Here is a 25,072-nt window from a genome sequence, read left to right on the forward strand (position 1 = left end):
ACGTGCAAACTCCTTAATGCACCTTTAAAGATATCATCCCTAATTTATCAAGCGATCTTTAAAAAGAGTGTATATCTGAGTGGTGAGCTCATTGTACGACGGGGCTCGCGTGGCATTATTGAAACTTCCATACCTCGCCGATCTCAGCGTTCGAATGATCAGTTGTTGATAAATGCGGTGGCTGAATCTGATATGTCACGCTGTGACATATTTGTATTTCAGAAGCCCCGCCCACTGAGGTCAAACACGGAAAAGATACCAATTGTTGCAAAAAACAATAAACTTTTCGGAGCTGGAAATCGATCCTCTTAGGTCTGTGGTGGAGGTAAATCAGGAGGAGCTCTTTGAAAAAATAAAAACTGGAATTAATGGCCGTAGAAAAACGCTGTCTGGAGGAAGCTCACTGCCGCAGTGAACAGCATCGCCTGGACAAAAGGATACCGGCTGAGGTCTGAACAGATTATAGGTCCGTTAATTCAACTGTGATTGTGCAAATAATGACTTGCGTTATACAGGTTATATTTTTACTGTTTCATTTAATGATGTCTCAGAGCCAGACAGCAGCGGCACTGCGGCCAGGTCTCCTCCCCACACCCCTGATGGTCCCACAGAGACACACACCCAGCACCGGACCTGGTGCTGAAAAGGACCCGGACCGAACAGGACACAGGACCGAGCGGACCCGAAGTCAGGTTACGAGGACGGTGCATTCCATCAACTGCTGGAGCTGCTGAATCAAGACCGGCTGTCAACATGGTGGTGATCCTGGAAAGATAAACAAAATCTGCTGTTTTCTGGCCACAGTAGTGAGTCGGCCGAGGAAATTGAATAATCAATAATACACTGAACAAAATTTTCGGCAGTCCATCGATTTTTCAATGAGGACAAGCTCCTTCAATCTCGAGAGAGATCATGGACAAGCCGGGGCAAAGATTATGGAGGAACTGAGATGCCCTGAACAAAATTAAAGACAATTTACAGAAGTCTTCATAAAATGTTTGACTTAACATCGACTGTCTGTATTTAATCTCCCTTTTGCTAATATGTTATTTCCAGGCCATTGGCATCACATCACTGATTAAATACATATTTGCTAAACTTTAGAGTATATTTATATTTCATAATCAGTTAATCAGGTCCTGTCTCCTCTGTCCAGTCTCCAGTGGAACCTCTGCTGGTTCCCACACCGGGTCCCCTTGTGGCACTGGCACATCAAAAGTAACTCTATCGGCCAGTGCAATATTGTGTAAAACTGTGCAGGCCGAAATAAAGTCACACACCTTTTTGGGGATAAACAGCAGCATTTCCCCTGCTGGGTCTGAGCATCTGAAGCTGCGTTCCGCAGCAGCACATGTCTTTTCGCTCTATTAAAACAGCGCTCCTGTCTGTGGCAGGATGGACCAGCAGAGTTATTGAAAGTTAAAAATCCTTCATTAATCGGACAAGTGGGAATTTTATTAGATATTCTGTGAGGACATTATTTAATTTTTTATTCTTTTACTTGTTAATCTGTACTGAATATGGGCTGCTTGTGTGTTAAGACATGTTTGAGCTTTGCTCTAAAATTGTTTTCACGCTCCGGCACGTTTTGCTGTGTTGCACCACAAATCCACACTGACTCAAAGTTGCGTACACAATGTCAGATCTGTCGTGAGATATCATTTTTCCGGAACGATCACGATCATATTGATAAATGCCGATCACATCTTTCATATGGTTGTACAACCGTATACCACCGTTCGATAGGAAGAATATACAGGCTCATTTTTAACCACCAACATGATCACGGAAAAGTAAGAAAAAAAAATCTATTTCAGACCAAGCAACATAATAAAGGACAGAATATGTTCCTCTTAGCAATGTATTTGACAATGCAGTTTAATTGTCTCTGAACGTAATTTAGTGTAGACCTCTGTCTCTGTTTCGGGGGTCTGGTCGATTGGGGCGCTCCCTTCTCTTCCCTCTGTTTACTTTGCAGCTCTCCATGCTCTTTTGGTGAGCTGCTTTTAAATGTTGGTGAAGATTGGTGGTGTTACCAGAGAAGCAATTACCTTCCTGCACACAATACATGATGCAGTGTCTTTGAAGCTGTGAAATAAGTCCAAACAGCGCTTCTTTTTTCTGTCCCCCAATGCGTTTCTTTGCTCGCTTGATATCTGTTTCTCTCCCTCTCTCTCTCTCTCTCTCTCTCTCTCTCTCTCTCTCTCTCTCTCTCTCTCTCTCTCTCTCTCTCTGCTCCTACACCTGCAGTGAAGAGCAGAGGGAGAAGGGGAGGGGCACAGAGCACCTTAACAAGTACCTGAGTGCCGGAGTTAGCTGATTGCACATTAGGGCTGACAGAGAGGCTGCTCTAACAAACTCTGCCGGGAGCAGAAAACAAACAAACAAAAAAAAAAAATCAGTCTCAACGTGCTAGTATCGATCTGATGCTAATACTAACTTTAGTATCGATACTATTGATATTCGGATCGATCCACCCACCCCTACCCACCATGGGCGTGTGGAGTCTCTGGATGCTCGGATCATCCAGCTGCATCATGTTCACGTGCGCGCTGCTGGTGGTCGTCAGCCTGCTGTTCGCGGTGCACTACACCAGCAGGAAGAGGTGAGTCCGAGCCGAGCCGAACTAACCTGAATGCTCCCGGAGTGCTGCAGCCAGGGAAAACTCTCTGTTCTGTTCCCTCAGTTGTTTTACACGCACACACGCACACACACACACACACACACACACACACACACACACACACACACACACACACACACACACACACACACACACAAACACACACACATCAGTTTGAGTAGAAGAGGCCTCTCAGCTGACGTTGTCTGACTGTATTAGAAGCTCAGCTGGATCCTGTCTGGTTGTTTCTTCATGTGAACCCAGGGTTGTTTGGATGACAGGAGACGCTCCATCACTTCTCGGATCCCTCTCTCTGTTTGGCATTTTCCGCTGCTGCAGAACATGATTAGAGACACAGTCCCTCCTGCTGGTGCGAGGGCTCAGTTATGTGAGACATTTCTGTGATTTTCCACCAAATTGTAGAAATTCCAAGTAATGCAACCACACTGATTGATTGATTTATTTATTAGAGATTGGATCCCCATTAGTTGCCACCAGGGTGACAACTAATCTTCCTGGGGTCCATAACTACTTAAAACAATCATAAAATATAGTAATACAAATATAGGTAAAATACAAAGATAGTAAACGGAATACACAGAATAAAACAATCAGGAAATGCAATACATAAACCCATTAATCAGTAGAATACAAGAAAATCAAAAAATAAAAGGAGTATATACCTGCAATTACATTTAGAAAACCAGTTAAAACAAGGCACCAATAATAATCAAGCTTTAAAAATTTTTGGTTTTGAAAGTTGTTTTATGTTGTTCTCTTTTCTTACAGCTAAAGGTAAATTGTTCCACAGATTAGCAGCCCTGTACATTCACTGTTCTCTGCAGTGCACCTGTTTGAGCCTTAGGAAGAGATATGTAATCTGCCATATGGCGCCTAGTCAAATGGTTATGGCGTTCATGAACTTAAGTAATTTTCTCATAAAAAAGCCTTTACGTATATTTTTTTTTTCATTTTTTTCCGTATATTCTGAAAAAAAAAAATTACAAGATTCTTCTGTAATCTCTTCTCCACACGTAGCCATGAGAGAGACTGACGCATATATTCAACGTGTGTCCGAAATGGACAACGAAGAACCATTCGTGCAGCTTTGTTTTTCAGTACCTGTGGCTTGTGAATATCTTCTTTTGTGGTACCCGACCATAGAACTGAGCAATAACCTAGATGAGATAATACTAAAGACTGGGTGACGTATTTGACTGATGAGCCTGTCATGAAGTAACCACGTCGTCTAAAAGCAGAAAGTGCTCTTCCCATTTTTGTCACAATTATTTTAACGTGACTAGTTCGGCTCAATTTTTCATCTATGGTTAAGCCAAGGAGAACAAACTTATGCACCTGCCCCAGAGGTATATTCTTTAAGGTGAGCGAGAAAAAGTTTCTATTCTTAACTACTTATGAACTCAACAAATGGAGTCTTCTGAGAGCTCATATGCACACAAAGAGCCTCCTTTCTCAGTTGACTTAGGACCCAGCTCATGAAAATGCTGTCAACCTGAACTAACCTGTTTCTGAACTACCATTTGTTGACTTAGCTCCTCCTCCAACATCTGCTTTACAAGTTCTCTGAGGCCCCTTTTCCATCAAAACTAACCAGGTGCTGGTTCGGTGCCGGGGCCCAGTTGACTCAAATCTCATGACCTCAAAAAACCAGTTTGCTTTTCCACTGAAAAGGAGCCGAGTTGGAGCCACGTCATTGCGTCATAAAATGTCAGTACGTCACTGTGGACATAGCCGCTCACATACAAACCAAAACAACAATGGAGGACTTCCAAAAAGTGTTTCTGGCTGTCTATTTTTCATGGCGAGCTATCAAAGCACCATCAAGCTGTTAGCGACTGCCCACCCTCGTCTCACCAGTGATGGCGTTTGAGAAAGAAGGTAAATATCAAAGACATTTTATTTCTTAACAGTGAGTGTGTTACTGTTGGCCTAGCTGCTAACGAGTACGCTAGCATCAATCATGTAGCGGTTAAACAAATTCAGGAAGTTTATGATGATGTCTATGTTTATCTTTATAGATGATCTTAAGGACTGTGAGCTGCAGATCTCCTGCTTCCTGGTTCCACCGTCACGCTACTGGTGGGACAGATTTCAGTGAGCAGCAAAACTTCCGTGTGTGGCGGCACATATTTCAATACTTCTGTGAGCTGATGGAGGATTTTAATCTTTCTGTTGACTGATATTTAGAGTGTGACTGAAGGTTCTGCGTTCTGTCATTGATGTTATGTATCCACCACTGTTGTTACCATCGTTTCATTAAATACATTGAAATGAGGAAATCACAACTGTCTGCTTGTTCTTAAACGCCCTGCTGTCATGATGTGATTAAATTTTCACATTTCTCATAAACTTCTCCCAAAAACTGAATTATTTTTCTATAAGTAGCGCATGTAGACAGATCATGTAATCATGATACTGTGCAACTGTAGTTTATTTTTACCTGCATGGTGTGATGGTAACACAAAAATATGACACAAAACATGCATCTGTTATTCCAGCTGCTTTTAGTCACACCACACTGCATAAACACACCAAAAGATAAACACTATATAGTCAATGGGAAAGCAGATCAGTTCTGTTTTCATTTTTGGGCCAAGCTCCCCATCACCATTCTGTTCATGACGATGTCCATTTGCTGGATATTTACCTGTAACACCAACGTCTGTGAGGAGGCCGATCCAGGTGTCCTGTTGAACGGTTCCGGTGAATTGCTGAATGGTACCAGTGAACTGTGATCCATCGCCGTGGGCCAACAGCTCTATAGAACATATTCAACACAAATTGTTGCATCTCAAAGTTTTGGGATCATTTCCAGCTACCATATTCACAGCAGGCTAACAGCTTGGTGCTTTATGAATAAAACTTACCAGAATACGGAGTCATTCAGGAGCTGCTTCACGCTCCGGTTGGATCTGAAATTGGGTCTGCGTTGCCCAGCCAAGTTTCTCCTGAACTTCTGCTGCAGACCACAGCACCAGGGGCCTTACCTATAAAACTCTGCGGTAAAATATGACAATAATCGTGCGTGGGAACCCAATGCAAACTTCTGTCCGCAAAAAAGCACCGCAAAAAAAAAAAAAAAAAAGTCCGCAGCAAAGCTGTCCGCAATTTCCAAGTCATGATTCCAAATACTGCGGAGAACGTGACGGTGGCCGATCCCACCCACAATCCCGCCCCAACTCCACTCCTTGGCACCATATGGGTATGTAAATGAACTCATGAATGAAATTTGGGTATATTAGAGGGTGCGGCGCACGCGCGGAGACTGCAGATAACCGTGGATCAGGCAGGTGACGTGTCGAAAAATTAAGATTTTAATTACATTCGGGCGGGTTGCGGTTCAATCACTCAAATGAAAAAAAAGCAACATTTTAAATCTTATTCCAAACATAAAGAAACAAACGAAAACGATAGAAAAACACTTTTTGATCAGCCAAATGAGTAAAAATGTGCATAATCATGGCATTTACAATTTCATTGCACATTCAGCATAGTACAATGCAGCTTTTCCTTTTCAAGGGTGATCAGCATCTCGCTGCAGGGCAGAACACAAGTGTCGGCTGGCAGGTGAGACGCGCCACATGCAGGCGGTGGATCTGCCACTGTGGAGGTTTGAGATGATGCTGCGGGCCCCTTATTGGTGAGGTGGAGAGCCGCTGTTCTGTCCTTTTTGGAGGACGCAGCAGTGGAGGGACAAACGGGAAAACGTTGAGTGGGAGCAGGGGTCAGAGCCACTACAGTTGAAGTGAAAAAGAGTGGTCCAACTTGAAGGTGAGTTATCATACTTCATAGTGTCTCAACATTTGCAGAAACACCTTTAAAAAAAAAAAACTTAACATAAAAATGCAGTGCGAATTGGTTGCACAATATGATTGTGCGTCCATGCATTATCAAAATTGTCTTGCCTCTTGAGTCAACAGGATTTAATGCGCTGTAGCACATAGAGGCTGTGAACCCGTGATGATTCTGGGTTCGGACGTCAGATATGGCCATGGCAAAAATAGCAAACATTTTTTGTGTCAATTTGCCATTTAATTGAGAACAATTTTAAATGTGTATAATGAGAAAAATTACTATGTCATTACAAGTGACAGTTGGTATTTGTAAGTGCAGAGACAAAGACATTGTACGCGTGTCTGTGCCATGTTTAGGTTTAAAACCAAACTGGTTATCAGAGGTCGGGATAAACTGTTCCAGCCTATTCAATATAGTCCTCTCCAGAACCTTAGATAGGATACTGGCCAGGGCTATAGGCTGGTAGTTATATGAACTATTGATTTTCCCAGTTTTGTCTTTAATGATTGATAATAAAACAGTTAAAATAGAATCAAGTAAAACACCATGAACTATGAACCCCGTAAAGCAGATGGCAATTAACGGACAGAGTTTTCTGCTCACAAATTTCAAGTGCTCTGCAGATATCTTGTCCATACCACATGCTTTATTGTTTTTTAGCATCATTATTGCATCATGGACCTCTTGTGAGGAGATGGTCACATCTTCATTAGTATCAGTGGTGCCCACAGTGAAGATGTTACTCTTAACACAGTTGAAAAGCTCATAGTAATGTTTCCTCCATAACTGAGAAATTTCCTCCGAACCACTGACACCATCGATATTGGTTGGCAATGAAGTTTTTCAATTATTCATTAGCTTAATTTCCTTCCAGAAATCATTGGGACTACTGTTTTGTAGTTTTCTTGCAAGAGAATCAGACCTCATTGTATTTTCATTCCTTTTGATGAAGCGTAGAGCATATTTGAAACTTGCATGTCCCTGTTTCTTATACTCAAATAAAGGACCATATTTCGGTCTGCCTGATTCAACCCAGACCTTAAAGGCCCGTCTGGCCTCAGCATGGAACTCTCCCACATAATCATTCCAACCTGGCTTAGCTCTGTGCAGTTTGGACTTAAGTAGAGGCGTACATGAGACATGGAGGTATTCCTGTGAAAATACTTTCTGCGGGCTTCTGAGGCTTGCGTTCCCCCCCCCCCCCCTCAGCATGGAACTCCATGCTGGGGAGAGAGGTTGGGGGTTTGCCGTCACTCCCGGTGACCATCAGGCAGGCTCCACAGACCCCAACGCTTCATTCTCCTGCAATCCAGACGCAGTGGCTCCAGCCCCATGGGTCCAATCGGGCGTTCCATGGCGATGGCACCTCTCCAGGGCCATCACCCAACGGTCCAGGGCTGCCACAGCTGCTTCCTGTTCAGCGCTCACGCTTGCCTGAGTTTCCCATGCTTCTCTCAGAGTGGAAACATCCTGATTCAATCGCTCCAGCCTTCTAAGTAGTGCCGAGGCGTCCATACTGCCAAAGCCAACAGGTGCGAGTTCATCCAAGTAGTATGAAACAAACCTGGGAATGTCCTCACCATGCTCATTTAGCAGTTTCATACAGTCCTTAATGTTGTTCGCGTCTTTCTGGGCGCCTTTATGCTTAACAAAGCGTAGAGCTGTCGGGCACAGTTCAAACAGCAGTCGCTTAGATTCTTCTATCCAATCAGATGAGAAATTGTTTGCGGCTAACAATACAATTTCATCATCCGGCACAGTTCTCATCTTGACGAAGGTGAAATGTAGAAACTCATCTTCCACAATCACTTTCCCGTCAGTGGTTTTATATACCTCAGGTTTTAGACGAGAGTTAGCAGAGCCGGCAGCTCGACCCCGCAGCAACACCATCTCCTTTCCAGAATCCCGGTTTTCGGTTTGTTTTGCTGCTGACGGGAGCTGTTCAGCTCAGAGAATATTTTGCCTGGTGTCATCTTAAGATGTAGATTTTCTAGTTTCATATGATATCCAATATGTTGTGGTGGAGCAGACGGATCTTACGTTGTGTAGCGTTTTGTGTATGGAGGTGCGGGTGATGGGGGCGTGTCGAATTGTTGCATCTGGATTTTAAAGTTGTTATAAAACAAACACTCAGTCAAAGTGCAGCTGGAATGTTCAGTTAGTGAGATGAAGGCTTTTTGTTTGAGACAAACTTGAAAGAAATCATCGTCACAGCATATTTGTCACTTTTTACACTCGTTGAAGTGGAGCAGGCAGCTGCTGGATCCGGTACAGGGTCCGGGGTTAAATGACTTCAGTGATGAACAATTCCATTTTGGCCTGGAGTTTGAAGGTGCATTAAGGAGTTTTACAACCTTAAAGGGGCTGTATCATGCAAAATTCACTTTTTGTATGTTTTAACCTTGTTATATAGTTATGTACTACCCAAAAACACCCCCAAAGCGTTTTTTTCCTTCGTGCCTGTGTGTTTGAGCTTTCCTGTTTCTGCTGCTCAGAGAGGCAGCCCCTCCCACACCATGAAAACGCTCTGTTTCCCATGTTCACGTCACACGGAGAAGATGGCTCCTCTGAGCCCCCCTCCCGCAGGCCCTCGGAAATCAGTGTTGCCGCTTTTTGTATCTCAGATTACGGAGATAAACTTTAACCATCGTCTGAAAGCAACAATCAAGCAAGAACAAGAGTCTGAAGGGTCTGAAGGGTCTGCGCTTGGTGAGTTTCTAACAGGAAAAGACGTTTTCGCATGTCTTTGTGTGTAGAGAAGCTAGAGCTAAAGAGCTAAAGTTAGCCAGCTTATTTGTTTTGAAGCTCTGATTGGTTGAAGTACACTGTCAGTCTAAGTCCACAGGGGGAGAGGCAGGATTTTCAGTAAAACAGAGCATTTTCTTTTCCGGGTTTCAGAATTAGCCCCAGAAAATCTTTTATTTCACACAAAATGACTTTTCCTTAGTCATTCCTTAGACTTTCCTTTCTCCTTATCAGTCGACATTTTCAACGTTAAAGAACACGAACGCACACTACTGTATGTAATGAAACCGCGTATCCCTGGTTGTTTTCACTCCAATATGGCGGCGGTCCTCCGGTTGCCAACCCCCGGGTCACATGACTGCAAATACTCTATAGCCTAATACAGTATTTCTCAAAGTGTGTGGCGCGCCCCCCTGGGGGGGGCGTGTACGCATCCCAGGGGTGGCGTGAGTCACTGGCCCAGTTTGCATGGGTGTTGACAGTAGCTCAGTTGGTAGAGCAGGTTGTCTTCTAACCGGAAGGTTGGCGGTTCAATCCCCGCTCCCGCAGGCGTAAAACTGTCGTTGTGTCTTTGGGCAAGACTGTTCACCCACCTTGCCTAGCATGAAAGCCATGAGAGTGAATGGTTGGTGGTGGCGCAGATTGGCAGCCTCGCTTCCGTCAGTCTGCCCCAGGGCAGCTGTGGCTACAGCAGTAGCTTACCACCACCCAGTATGGTGTGACTGAATAATGCAATGTAAAGCGTCTTTGAGTGTCCTGAAAAGCGCTATATAAAACCAATGTGTTATTATTATTATTAAATAATGTCCCAAAATCTCCATGATACGCTGCCGAAGGAGCGGCTGCTCTCCTGGCCACAGCACCGCTGCGCCGAGCGGCATGTCTCGGCGTGAGCTCTGCTCCATGCTGATGTTTCCAATTACTGGTGCCCGTGTTAACTTGTGACCAATACATGATTGAAACATGTAGACGTTCTGGCAAACGTCGGTTATCGACAGTTACAGTGAATGTATACGTTTAAAGTCTTTTGTGAGTCTTACTTTAACAACTGTTGTTATCAGCATGTGTTTACACAGACCTCCGCCGTCATTCATTAACAGGAGAACCAGTTAATCCATAACACCAGCCGGACGATGCCACGGAGCTCTTTATAAAACTCGCTGTTTCACAGTTTGCTTCCATCTTGCCTCTCCAGTGTTTCTCCTCTCGGGGTTTTTATTTAAAAAAGTGTTTTTCAACCAGCGTCGTGTTTTTCTGCTTGTTTTTGACTGTCCTGCTTCCCGTTCACTGCGCAAGTCGTCACGTCATTTCGTACAGGGGCACGCATGCGCGGAACAAATAATCCCCCGTTTAATCCGCTCTGCTGAGGGAAAGGAGGGGGGAACTAATATTTGAACTGTGGTTTGACGTTGGAATTTTTTTCGCGGTGGAATTATATAAGTAAACAAGCCACGCTTTCTTTCACCCAGATTTAATAGCAACTGTGTTCAAGTCTGTTGGTTTTCAAAATGGAGAGATATTTGACGGGGATGAAAAGAAAAATGAGTGATGCTTCTGAGACCTCATCAGTTCACGGTAGGCTTAATCAAAAAGCCAAGACAAGAAAATATGATGAAGCCTATGTTGCTCTTGGGTTCACGGTGACTGCAGGGGTGAAAGTAAGATAAGATTCTTGCAGGAACCGTGCAACTCAAAAAAATTTTTTAGTTTGTGCACAAAGCGTGCGAGCATCGTACAAAACAGATATTGATAAATCCTGCTCTTTTTTGACATTCTTGAAAGCATAGTGTTTTTTTAGTTGCTTGGTAATTATTTTGAATGTTTAAGTACAATACATATTGTAACAGCGTCAACGATCTGTTCACAACGATCAACGAGGACTGCTGCACTTCAACTCTTCGTAAGTTTTTGTTTTTCTAACAATCAATTAATACTGAGAGCATGTCGCTCTCATCGAACAGAGATGGCACAGAGGCCAAGTCAATCTCACACCGACCCTTCTCACTGTTGGTCCAACATAACGTAAATGAAACTTAACATAAAAAGACCGGAAAAACGGCTTCAACACATAGAAAAACAATAACTTAACAAACTTTAACAAAACGAAGTACATTTTAACAAATTTTAACACAAAATACATCTTGAAACGGCCCGAACAAACCCCTCACATGATGCCTTGCGGCACCAAACAGTATGGCGGCCCCCAGCGGCGCCTGCCGCCGCAACAATATATATAATATATATACAGTATATATATAAATATAATATATGTTGTTTTTAGTTAACTGTTTTTTTTATTTTTCTTTGCATTTTTGACCTGTCCTGGTTGTCTCTTGAGACGGGGCCGGGGGAAGGGGTCCTTACATCACCTAGGCAACCAGCCATCCAATGAAAAGAAGCATTGAGTTTACCTCACTTCCACGTGTGCTTGTTTGCGGAAGGAGTGATGCTGCTCGCATGACAGGGACGGAGAATATTTTATGACGCGTGAACCCTCACAGTTTATTACTTGTGGATTTATGTTTTGTTTATTTTGCAAAAACGACTACACTGTTGTCTGCAAAAAACACACAGCAGTGGACACTGGATTAACGTTACGCTGCAGCGAGTGACTGCCGCTACAAGCTGCAACCTGTCACGGTAAGCGAGTGCTCCAGTGCTCGTCAGACGCATTAACCTTGTTCAACACGTCACAGATGTAGTCTGGAGATGAGTTTTATGTATTCATCAATTTTACGCTTATTTCAGTAAAATTTGCTTGGAAAAAAAAGGGCTAGCTTTGTATGCATGAGTGAAAGTTGCTTTTCAGAGGCGTTCCGGGGCGTTCCTGTAGAAGAGGCCAGTATTTTTCTTACCGGCACGGCGTTCCGGTGCATTCTGGCTTACTTTCACCTATGGGTGACTGTGGTCAGAGATGAAGAGAGACCACTGTGTCTTCTGTGTCTGAAAACTCTGGCAGCTGACAGTATGAGACCCAACAAGTTAAAAAGACACTTGGAGACAATACACCCCACTTACGTAAATAAACCACTCGACTTCTTTAACAGAAAACTCAGTGAATATCGTCAGCAGGAACATCAGTTTGTAAAAGCTGCATCTGTTAACAACAACGCACTATTAGCATCATATAAAGTGGCGTATAGGATTGCACAGTGCAAGAAACCCCACACCATAGCAGAGGAGCTGATACTGCCCGCAGCTTTAGCTATGGTGTCAACTATGCTTGATGAGAAAAGCGCTGAAAAATTGAAGGCTGTCCCTCTGTCCAATGACACAGTTGCAAGACGTACAGTGTTAATTTTGTCAACGAAAACTTAAACGAAAACTATTCGTTGACGACCCTGTATTCCGTGACTAATTTGTGACAAGAACGTAAATTTAATAAGTAATGACAACAAAAACTAAAACAAAATCTCTGAACATCATGAACTGATGAGTAAAAATGTGACGAAAAAGCTGCCGCTGGCCGTCGGACAAGCTGGGTTATTACAACCATCCTCACGCCGGGCTCACTGGCTCCGGTCCGGCTCCGTTCTGTCTCCGATACGGAGACGCAGCACTGCAGCAGCACTGTTTTTTGTTGTGCTTCTCTTCTTCTTCTTCTTCTTCTGTGATGTTTTACGGCAGCTTGCATCCCGTTGGTTGCATTACTGCCACCTGCTGGTCATTATGATTGGAGCTTTTTTCTTGCAGGCTGTGATTTGTTGTAAGAATTTACAGAAAGAATCTGAAGTTCATATATTAAGTTTTTTTCCAACAAGCCATAGATTTTCATATTTATGATTACAAGAGTTATATGATACATTCTAAGTTTAAATATCTAAACATAATTATATATATGCTTACAGTGGAGTTTTTACAATGGCGACACATATCCTTTTGCACTTCTGCTACTGTGGTTTTATGTTATGTTGTTTTTATGTGTATATGTATGTTGATGTAGCACTTTGCCCAAGACAAATTTCCTACTGAGACAATAAAGTTTTCTATCTCTCTATCTATCTATCTATCTATCTATCTATCTATCTATCTATCTATCTATCTATCTTACTACAGTACAACAAAACTGTCAAATTTCATCAAGACTAAAATTAAGACTAGAACTAAAACTAATTTCCACCGACTAAATTTGAACTAAAACTAAACTAAAAAACTAAAATGTGACTTTAATCAAGTCTTTGGTGAGTGACTAAAACTAAAATGAAATGAAAAAATGAAAATTCATGGGCCGCACGGTGGCACGGTGGTTAGCGCTCTTGCCTCACAGCAAGAAGGTCCTGGGTTCAAATACCGGCCGGGGCTCGGGGCCTTTCTGTGTGGAGTTTGCATGTTCTCCCTGTGTGTGCGTGGGTTCCCTCCGGGTACTCCGGCTTCCTCCCACGGTCCAAAAACATGCATGGTAGGTTAATTGATCACCCTAAATTGCCCCTAAGTATGAATGTGTGAGTGAATGGTTGTTTGTCTATATATGTCAGCCCTGCGACAGACTGGCGAACTGTCCAGGGTGTACCCCGCCTTCGCCCACAGCAGCTGGGATCGGCTCCAGCCACCCGCGACCCCGAAAGGGATAAAGCGGTGGAAAATGAATGAATGAATGAATGAAAAATTCATGTCAAAATGAACACTGAAGACGTATAAGTGAAATTTCAGATGATCTTGAAGAACAACTCACTGAAAAACTGAAAGACAAACGCTTTGCTTTACAAGTAGATGAGGCGACTGACAGCAATAAAGACTGTTTGTTAATTGCTTATGTACGCTTTGTCACGTCTGAGTCACTGTATGAGGATTTGCTGTTTTGCAAATACATAAGAAGCAGAGCGACAGCTGATGAGCTCTTTAAGCTTCTTGACTGTTACCTGACAGAACATGGGCTGAAATGGGAGAACTGTATTGGCGTTTGCACGAATGGTGCACAGACCATGGCTGGGAAAAAGCAGGGATTGCAGGCGCTAATCAAGCGGGTCTCGCCAAATGCGCAATGGACGCACTGTGTCATACACAGAGAAGTGCTCGCATCAAGGCAGATGAGCCCTGAATTAAACGACGTACTGACGGACGCCACAAGAGTGGTCAATTTAATCAAAACAACACCCCTGAAAACGTGGCTGTTCTCCACACTTTGTGATGAGATAGGAGCGACATATTCAGCTCTGTTGTTCCACAGTGAGGCCAGGTGGCTCTCCCGAGGAAAAGTGCTGTCAAGAGTCGTCGAGCTCAGAGAGGAAATTCGTGTGTTTTTGGAGGATGAGGATATGCATGATGTTGCCACCAACTTTAATGATGAACAATTTCTAATGAAACTGGCCTCTCTCAGCGATGTATTTGGAAAGCTGAATGAATTAAATCTTCAGCTTCAAGGCAGAGACAAGCACCTTCCTCACCTGGCAGACAAGATCAGCACATTCACTCGAAAGCTGGAGATGTGGGGCAGGCGACTTGATCAAGGAAACATTGATTTCTTTGAGAATCTGAGTGAATTTGCTGAAACAAGTGACTCTTGCGCCACCACAGTGATTCCATGTCTTCAAGAGCACATCTCTTCTCTGAGAGGATTCTTTCAAAAATACTTCCCAGATAACAGTGCTCAGTATGACTGGCTAAGAAGTCCATTCAACGCAGCAGTACCTGCTGATTTCAGTTCTGCCGAAGAGGACCAGTTCATTGAGATGACATCAGACTCCACCCTGAGGATGAGCTTTACATCACAGACACTGACTGAATTCTGGCTTGGTGTGGAGAGGGAGCATCCCCTCATAGGGAAAAGGGCTGTGGGCATTCTGCTTCTTTTCGCCACATCCTGTCTCTGTGAGATAGGCTTTTCTGCTGTTGCCTCACTAAAAACAAAGTACAGATCCAGGCTCAATATTGAACATGACTTGAGAGTGGCAGCATCAAGCCTGCAACCCCGTTTTGAAAAGATGTGCAGCACAAAACAGGCTCATTGCAGCCATTAATGTTGTGGTAAGAATTAATTGTCACAGACTCATCTTTCTTGCCAGATATCTGCATTTGTCTTTTTTTTTTTTGTACTGAAACTCATTGATATTGTTCTTGCAAAGTGAATGCACATTTTAGTACTGTTTTCTAGTTGTGAAAATGCACAGTAAAAGGAATATTCGTGATTTTGGTATGCATTTGTCCTTTTTTTGTACATACTGAAACTCATTGATATTGTTCTTGCAAAGTGAATGCACATTTTATTACTGTTTCTAGTGAAAATGCAAAGTAAAAGGAATATTCGGGATTTTGATATTTCAATAAAGTTAAACGTGGCCTTTTTTGTCACAATTTTGTTGGGGTGGGGGGAATGAAATTTTTTCTTCCTCCAATGACAGAAAAAGTTTGAGAACCACTGGCCTAATATATCACAAAAATATGTAAAAAAAAAAAAAAACACTGTAGAAAACAGCTGAGACGTTATCTTGTCGACCCTGCATTTCAGGCAATTAACTTATCACAAAGTCAAAGTCGCTCAGCTTATCCTCAGCTACTGGAGAACATTAGAAACATTAAATAAACATGTTTGAAATGTAAGTAAAACATGCACCAGCGATGCAATCTTAACAAATGAAGACATCGATCTTAGAGAGGCACAAGCTGAGTGCTGCCATCATCTGCTTCCTGTAGTGCTGAACAGTCACTTCCCGCAAGATAAAGCTCTTTTCAAAATAAATTGCACATCAGCTATAAAGACCATGCTTTTCCACTCCAGGACACCAAAAACATGTGAAATGCATGACAGAACACTAGATTTTCAGCTCCATTGGTTCTTTCTTCAACTGGAATTGTGTCTTTTCTTTGTGAGCTTGTGCTCGTTTATCTTATTTGTCTTCCTTGCAGCTGTTTCTTCTTGTCGTTATCCTTGCATGAGGGATTTTTTGTAGCTTCTTTGTTCTGTTTGCTTACATCCAGTTTTTACAGTTGTTTGCTACCTTTTCTTCTTGTTTTTACATTTGTTCCCGTCTCTTTGTCATTAGAGAATTCACTCCACAGGTGATCCACTTCTGCATTTGTTGTGCAGCCACATCAGGGAGCTGGTGGGGGCCAAAGGTCGTGCTCATGGACCCTGGTGACTAGAAAGAATAAAGACACATTAAAACAATGTAAATAAGTAGAACAAGGAGAGTGAATTGAGTAAAAACCTTTTGTAGTAAAAACTGTTCTTTACTGGACATAATGGTGTTTTAAAGCTGTGAGAAACGAGACATTCCACCAACTGGTGGTTCTTCAGGGAACACATCAGCTCAGCTTGATCTCAGGTGGCCTGATCTGGTAAATAACAAACTGCAATTCCAACAGCATTTGACCTCAGTGAATAATTTACACATGTGCTTCCTGACCACAATCTCAGCTCTGAGTGTTTCAGCTGTTTTATGAGTTCATCCAAGCGATTAGAACACTTTGAAAATCAGCATCTCTGCATAGGAAATGAAAACAAAATTTTGATTTCCAAATAATTTAGTGAAAGCTTCATGGAGCCGCTACAGAAAAGCTGAAGAGCCGCAGGTGGCTGCAGAGCCACAGGTTGAACACCCCTGGTCTTGTGTCTGTACAGGTTTTGTGAGATTTTGTATTTGCTCAATGCAAAGTGTTTTTGAGTTTCAGAGCCGATTCCAGACTCCAGCAGACACTGAAGACAGTAACTGTGCGCCAAGTTGTGGTTGACGTTCACATGAAGCGCTGCAGTGTGATTGTGCTGTGTGTTGCAGGAGAGAGAACGAGCCGCCTTTAATCAAAGGCTGGATCCCTTTCCTTGGGAAAGCTCTGGAGTTCAGGAAAGATTCTTTAAAGTTCCTGCTCGAGCAGAAGAGGAAGCATGGAGACATTTTCACGGTCCGGATGGCAGGTTGGTTTGGAGAGTGATGGAGTAAATTTGTTTCAAGGAATCTGGACGATCAAAGGTCCACAGCCAGAGTAAGGGCCAAAGGTCAACTTATTGAGCAACAGCAGCTTCTCAAATTAGATCAGGGATGTCAGTCAAACACATTTTAGTTCAGGGGCGGCATTCAAATTGAGTGTTGTGGAATGCAGAGCCACAGAAGCTGCGCTTTTCAGCTGCCCGCGGACCGGAAATCACTTTATGGCAGAGAATCACTTTTTGGCACGACACCGGCACCAGAATTTTTTTGGGGAGAATTTGAAAGGAATGACGTAATGCACGCTCCGGCTCGTTAGGTTTCATTATGTCCGCCATTACTCCACCAGATGCTTAGTGAGCAACAACTGAGCAGGAGCTTCCAGAAAGTAAGAAAAGACTGGCTTCTAGCACTGCCACAACTCCAGCACAGACTCCACCAGGTAAAAGAAACTTAAATCTTACTTGAGCGCTTCTAAACGAGCGAAGACGGAGTCCCCCTCTTCCGTGCACGGGAGCCACAGGGACAAGTTTTTCACTAAGCTGCGTTACGCCCATGGCCTGCAGGGGGCGTTGTTTCACATAAAACGTGCAAACTCCTCAATGCACCTTTAAGATTACATAGATTTTTTTTTTTTTTTGTGCTCCAGAGGGAGTAACAGTAAAACATCCCAAAAATACATCAAATGGTAGGACAAAATGTCACTTTTTGGCAAAAAGCAGCCTCTGTTTTGCTAAATGTTGACGTTGTGACTGGATTGTTCACAATAGATCGTAGGGCGTTCTTGGCAGTAAAATATCTCCACATTCTAGTCTTCAATGTTCAGCTAAATCTTTCAACCACGCAGGCTTTTAGATCACTGGCTGTTGCAAAATGTACAATGTTGTGTTTCCGCATCAGAATCTCATCACTATCTGTCATTTTAAAGAACCTTTTAGCTACCCCCTCTTCTTCCTTCAGGAAGAAACACACCCACTCAAACACACTCACTGCTCTGTCACACCGACAGTACCAGACACCGCCACACCTGACACACACACACACACACACACACACACACACACACACACACACACACACACACACACACACACACACACACACACACACACACACACACTGATGTTTGCATGCTTTGAATCGGTTCAGTTTTGTTATTAGATGTCTTGATTAGTAATAGACATTGTTAATAAACACTCATGAACTGATCTGGACGATTCATTGTGGTTTTTGGTCGTCTTGCGAAATTCGTTGTTCTATCAGTCTTGAGCTTGATCTCACGCTTCTCTGATAATTCAAGAGTTGTTTATCCAAAGATTAACAACCAGCTCAAATTAACTTTCCATTTTTGAGACTGAAAATTCATAATTGTTCCTCTACGAGGTGGTGCCCCGGAACTATTAATTAGATAACCCTCAGGTTTATTTAATGTATAATTGACAACTTCTCTCAGCTCATTTTCTGTAATTTACCAATTTGCAGTAATTGGCAGTTTGTGGCATTATTGATTAATTATTAACACCTTGTTAGTCAATGATTTTATGGTTCAATCACTCTGTGATGTACTCCATTCCCAAATAGCTGATTATTTGACATTATTAACAGACAAATAACAGTTTTTTCTGATTAGTAATAATTGATGTTGGGTGAAATTACTTCACTTTCTTCAGTTTTCTTCAGTGGTGCTTCAGTTTATTATGCTGCAATTGATTGCTATTGGTGATTCACTGTAAATAACCTGTAAGTATTAATTGGTAAATGCCAATTTACTCAAATTAATAAGTATCTAATTTACTTATAGGTGCATTAAGGAGTTTGCACGTTTTATGCGAAACAACGGCCCCTGCAGGCCTTGGCCGTAACTGCAGCTTAGTGAAACAGTCGTGCCTGTGGCTTGCGTCCATGTACGTGCACGGAAGAGGGGAACTCCTTCCTTGCTCTTTTAGTAGCGCTCAAGTAAAATGTAAGTTTCTTTTGCCTGGTGGGGTCTGTGCAGGAGTTGAGGCAGTGCTTGAATCCGGTCTTTTCTTACTTTCTGGAAGATCCATCCTCATACTGCTCAGTTGCTGCTCGCTAAGCGTCTGGCAGAGTAATGGCGGACAAAACGAAACTTCAGGATATCAGGTCAGCGGGAGCGTGCTTTACGTCACATTCTCTCAAATTCTCCCCAAAAAAATTGTGGTGCCGGACCAGCACTGCAACTTTCAAGTGGCAATTTAGCGCTGTTAGAGGTACTTGTAATGAATATGTCAGGGCACATTGTACACATTATTGAATATTTGTAACATATTTATGGTGGAAAATAAGTATTTTTAAAGTTGAAAAACTCCTTAATGCACCTTTAAAGTAATCAATTACTCCTGGTAATCAATACTGAAGTAATTACCTCCGTCAAGGACGTTATGGAATCACATCGGTTTATTCACAATTATGAATGAATGAATGAATGAATGAACTAGAATTTGGCACTCAGAGAGCGCAGACCTCCGCCACAGGTCAAATCAGTCACTAACAACAATAAGAACACCATATATCATAAAACAACATTGTGATCTGGGGTGTGATTGGAGCGCTGCGGCGTGCGGTGCGCAGAGCGATGCAACGTGCAGGCCTGCCCAACTGTGTAAAACACTGCCCTATCTCTCAATGATAAAGAATCCTTTAAAGGGCCTGTATCATGGTTTTTTAGCTAGTCCAAACCCTATTATTGGCATTAGCATGGTAATAGTTTATTTTTGGCTCTAAGGAAAAGTCATTTTGAGTTAAATAAAATATTTCCAGGGGCTAATTCTGAAACCCGGAAGAGAAAACGCCCAGTTTCACTGAAAATCCCGCCTCTCCCCCTGTGGACTTTGACTGACAGCTACTTCAACCAACCACAGCTTCAAAACAAATACGTCATGCGTTAGCTTCTCTAAGGGCTAGCTTTAGCTCTTTAGCTTTAGCTTCTCTACATGCAAAAATATATTTGCCTGTTAGAAACTCACCAAGCGCAGACCCTTCAGACTCTTGCTTTTGCTAGATTGTTGCTTTCAGATGATGGTTAAAGTTTATCTCCGTAATCGGAGATATAAAAAGCAGCAACGCTGATTGCCAAGGGCCTGTGGGGGGGGGGGCGGGGTCTCCTCAGTGGAAAATGCGATCAGCTGCGTGCTGGTCAGAGGAGAGTGGGGGTGTTGTCTGTGCGGGGGTGGGGTGGGAGAAGAGTGGTGAGGAGGAGTTCAACTTTTGTGACGTACTTAGGTTTGAAGAGTTTCAAAAGAGCTGTTTTCTACCCGAAGGGAGGGGCTGCTGTGAAGAGCAGCAGACTGAAAGAGATTACTCAGACATGCGTGGAAGAAGGCAAATAACATTTTGGGGGTGGTTTTAAAGGGAAATCAACTTTGTGGCATTTTTAAAACCTTAAAAAAGTGGATTTTGCATGATATGGGTCTTTTAAAAAAATTCCTGGATCCAGACAGTGATCCAGATCATCACCAAAATTTAATGGATTCTAAGTTAGCCCAAGACCCACCTTTCCACAAAGTTTCATTGCAATCTGTCCATAACTTTTTCCGTAATGTTGCTAACAAATAAACCAACAAACCGACGTGATTCCATAACCTCCTTGGCAGAGGTAATGAATGAATGAATTTTACTTTATTTTTCCACAAGGGGAAATTACATGTCTGCCCCGGCAGTCCTTTTAAGGCGCCTGACATGGCCACAAAAAAAAAGACGGGGGGGGGGGGGGGGGGGGGGGGGGGAATCAAAAAAAGGTACATCATTAAAGACTGTGCTTCCTAGGGGAAACAAAGTTAGTATGAGGGACCAACAAAACACACCTGCAAGCCAACCTGCGCATAAACCTAGCAAAAACACATGAGACAAATTGCTATCAGACTAATGGATCAGTGGTCGCATCCCCCATCGGCGCAACATGCCATCACCACTAGTTGTCAGCAGAAGAGAGAGGGTGCGATCAGTCCATGTATATGTGTGTGGTTGGCCCGTCCTCTCTGTGCTCCAGCTGGTGACCTCCGTTGCCATGGGGATGTCCTCCAAAGAAGCAGTCCATAAAGGGGAGGGTGATTTTCGGGGGATCAGTAGTGGGAGATAGAGGGCGACTTCGTATCAATTGCATTGAGAGACCAGCTGATCAATTCCATGGTTGATATGTTTTGATTCTTCGAAGAAAATAAAGTCAAGTGGTTGCTCCAGTCAAACAGACGAGACAGAGTGCTGCAAGCAGGCAGAGGCAAAAGGGAGGGGGAAACAGCAGGAGCGATAGTAAAAGCGTCCACCTCCTCCGAGAGCCAGTGCAAGAAGGAAAGAATTACCAATCGTAAAATTCAACAACGTCACACTTCCCATCTCTATATTAGTTAAAGACGGTTTAACAAAAGGAAAACATTCTCCTATTTTTTAAGATAAAAACGCTCCAACTATTTAAATGCTTTTTCATCAATGATGAAATCATGAACTGTGTTTTATGAAAAGCATTTGTAGCCGTTTACTGAGTGGAAAAAAATCTAAATTATGGGACAAAATAAACTTTTTTTATTTATTTATTTATTTTTGGTTGTGTTCAAGGACATCACTGCTATCAATAAGTATTGTCCCATAACAACATCAGGTGTTAATAAATAACTACAACAAATCTGAAAGTAATGCTTCTGAGAGTATGGTCTTTTCACTGGCTGTGTGATGTTGTTCTCGTCTGACCTACAGGTAAAGACGTGACCTTCGTCATGGATTCATCACTGTATCCATACATCATCAAACACGGCCGGCAGCTCGACTTTCACAAGTTCTCCGACAAGGTGTCGCCTGCCACATTCGGGTACCAGCCGGTCCACAGCAAGCTGCACCCTGGGCTGAAGGAGCAGATCCATCGCTCCTTCAAACTCCTGCAGGGGGACAACCTCACCCCGCTGACAGAGAGCATGATGGGTAACCTGATGCTGGTGTTTCGCCACGACCATCTGGGGCACAGCGGCTGGAGGAGCGGTTGCATGTACCAGTTCTGTCTGTCCGTCATGTTTGAGGCCACCCTCCTGACCCTGTTCGGCCGCCCGGCGGCCGCCCGCCGCCGAACTGGGACAAACGCTCTGATGGACGACTTCGTCAAGTTCGACAACAAGTTCCCTCATCTCATCACAGAGGTTCCCATCTGGCTGCTGGGGGGAACCAGAGCCGTCCGCCAAAAGCTCATCAACTACTTCCTGCCCGACCGCATGTCACACTTGACCAACATGTCAGAGTTCATCCGCATGCGTATGGAGGTGTTTGACAACTACGAAAACCTGAGAGACGTCGACAAAGGAGGTAGAGTCCTCAAAAGTCAGCAGCTCTTCTCAAAGCTCACGACTACCCAACAATGACACGCAGCGTTTATGAAACAGTAAGATCTGCTCGAATAAAAGAACAAGACCAAACTTGTAATTCCACACTGTGCCACATGGTGGCAATGGAACTCATTTATTCTTTGAGGCCTCAGTATTGCCACCTGAACGACCGTTGTGGTACTGACGAAATTCTACACACCGCACCTCTGAACACTTGTTCCATAAAAATATACCCTTTCATGCTCCCTTGCACTCCATAGTCGATGGCATCAGATCAATTGACTTCAGCCTCTCTTGTTTAATTCCAAATACAACACAGTCATTTCAAGGTACTTTTACAAAGAAAAACCAACACAGGCCACACACAATTAAGCAAGGGACACAGTGGAAAGGAATAACTCCTTTAACAGGCAGAGAGATAACTCTGAAAACAGTAGAAAAGCAGGTCCAAGAAGACAGATCTCTGAAGAAAGGACAATGCTAACAACTCAAGATATGTCACATCGCTATACTTAATGCCAATCCAGGAACAAAACAGACCAACAGCAAGAAGGGTTTCTCATGGGGGAGCCACGAACACCACCTATGTCTAGTTTCTTCATGGAAGCCAAAAGAATGGAGACACACCTAGTGGAGGAGAAAAATCAGATAATTCAAATTTCTGTACCTTAACGTTCAACACAACACAACAAAATCTTGGTGAGATTGGAATCAGTTGGATTTTCCCTCACTTAGCTCACCAGTCAGAGAGTGTTTTGCTCATGATAGGATGAAGTGTGAGGAAAGAGGAGGAAAGAACTCCTTTAGAGTTAGGGTTCTGAAAGTTTGGGTGGTCTTTGTGTGGGTTTGGCTGAGTTTAAAGGAGGTTTCTGAATCTTTTACTCAGATAAATAACACATTGTCTCCACTCTCAGCTTACCACTTTGCCATGCTTTGGGCGGCTTTGGGGAACACGGTTCCTGCCACCTTCTGGGCCATGTACTACCTGGTGAGCCACCCGGAGGCGCTGCAGGTGGTGCGACAGGAGATCCAGGAGGTCTTGAGCCTCAGCGGTGTGGAATTCAGCAGTGACACAAATGTGAAGCTACACAGGGAGCAGCTGGACAAGCTCCGTTGTCTGGGTACGTGTGCACACCGGAGCATATCCAAGATGTGATCATTTGCTGGTTAATAACGGGTCAATGACCTGCTCTCTCAGAGAGTGCCATCAAGGAGAGCCTCCGTCTGTCCTCGGCCTCCTTGAACGTCCGAATGGCGCTGGAGGATTTCAGTCTGCGGCTGGGGGAGAGTCGCTCATTCGCCATCAGGAAAGGAGACGCCATCGCCATGTATCCTCGGACCACGCACCTGGACCCGGAAATCTACGAGGAGCCCAAGGTACAACCAGTGAACTCCTCCTGGCTAGCCTTAGTGTTCAAGTCAATTCAGCTTCATCTGGAGAGCACAAAACACAACACAGTCATTTCAGCAGAGGCTGGATGTGGTCCACAGGCCCCATCTGAGGTTAAGCCGAGATAAAAGTCACTTTAATCTTTGAGCTCCTCTCTTGCTTTTCCTCTCTCTGTTATCAGAAGTTCCGATTTGACCGCTACGTTCACAACGGTGCAGAGAAAACAGACTTCTACAAGGACGACCAGAAGCTGAAGTACTACCTGATACCGTTTGGCTCGGGCGTGTCTATGTGTCCCGGACGCCACTTTGCCATCAACGAAATAAAGCAGTTCCTGAGCCTGCTGCTGCTGTACTTTGATCTGCAGCTGGAGGACGGGCAGAGCCGCGCTGAGTTTGACCCCAGCAGGTCCGGTGTAGGGATCCTGCCGCCCTCCGCTGACGTCCGATTCCGCTACAGACTGCGAGTTGTCTGACAACAAGACTGACACTCTAAAAAGTAACTCAGAGGAGCTTCTAATGCCACTTGATTTAATGCATGGATCCAAGTAAAAAATTGTAATAAGTTGATTTTGATAAACTTTCTAAGTTCCAAACCAATTTTTTTCAAGTTATGAAAAAGTTGTTATGTTCTTAATTACATCAACTTAATTTTGCTTGCAGGTTGAACTCAAAATTCATTGTTGATGGGTTTAAAACAAAATTCAAGTTGTTATAACTTAACAAACTTGGCTTGATAATTTGATTTTGTCAACTTTGACTTCACAATTTTAAGTTCCCTCTCGCCACACAACATGCCTGGACAAGTTGGACAGTGGGTTAGCAGGATGAAAAACCTCGATACAAGCAACATTTCATGGTGACTAAAATTCATTTTAGTAGGGTAAGGACACCACATCCGCATGGTTAGTGTTGGTCACAGCATTAAGAAAACAGGGTCTTTGAAGAATTTAACAATGATGATGGTAGTGCCGCAATGCATCATGGGAGTTTGGGATGAGATATTCAAGATTTAAACATTGATTTTACTATTTATTTCGATGTTCTGATGTTAATAGTGTTATTAGTAGTTGTGTTTGGTTGTGTTCTTGTTGTTCAGTTAATCTAAATAGTTTAGTTAGTTTTTGTGTCAAACCTGGAATGAGAAGTATTGAGCATTTAATCTGCTCCTGCTACTACTATAAAACTTACAGAGTTCAACAGAACAGTTCCCAATTGCCTCTGGGCTTATTAACAGCCTGATATTGCCTGTGCAGAATCAGTCCACAGTGCCCATGACAGCATCGTAGTCCCAAATACTCACAACATTAAGG

The 25,072-nt window shown here is 43.3% G+C and overlaps 1 protein-coding gene across 1 annotated transcript; it reads left to right on the forward strand.

Moving 5' to 3' along the window:
• Positions 1 to 2,492: 2,492 nt before the first annotated feature.
• On the forward strand, positions 2,493 to 24,235 carry LOC115406117 (25-hydroxycholesterol 7-alpha-hydroxylase-like). Its single transcript, XM_030116023.1, has 7 exons — positions 2,493 to 2,605; positions 14,502 to 14,555; positions 16,897 to 17,033; positions 21,754 to 22,350; positions 23,285 to 23,491; positions 23,569 to 23,747; positions 23,942 to 24,235. Exons 1-7 carry the CDS (start codon positions 2,493 to 2,495, stop codon positions 24,233 to 24,235), a joined length of 1,581 nt encoding a protein of 526 aa, XP_029971883.1.
• Positions 24,236 to 25,072: the final 837 nt, after the last annotated feature.

Source organism: Salarias fasciatus, chromosome 18 (assembly GCF_902148845.1).
Source record: "Salarias fasciatus chromosome 18, fSalaFa1.1, whole genome shotgun sequence".
In the NCBI taxonomy this organism is placed as follows: domain Eukaryota; kingdom Metazoa; phylum Chordata; class Actinopteri; order Blenniiformes; family Blenniidae; genus Salarias; species Salarias fasciatus.

Excerpts from the sequence above, each read along its gene's own strand:
- LOC115406117 (XM_030116023.1), top strand. The coding sequence starts at position 2,493 with ATGGGCGTGTGGAGTCTCTGGATGCTCGGATCATCCAGCTGCATCATG. Across the intron at positions 2,606-14,501 it reads CACTACACCAGCAGGAAGAG|CGATGTATTTGGAAAGCTGA; the intron begins GTGAGTCCGAGC and ends GGCCTCTCTCAG. Across the intron at positions 17,034-21,753 it reads TTTCACGGTCCGGATGGCAG|GTAAAGACGTGACCTTCGTC; the intron begins GTTGGTTTGGAG and ends TCTGACCTACAG.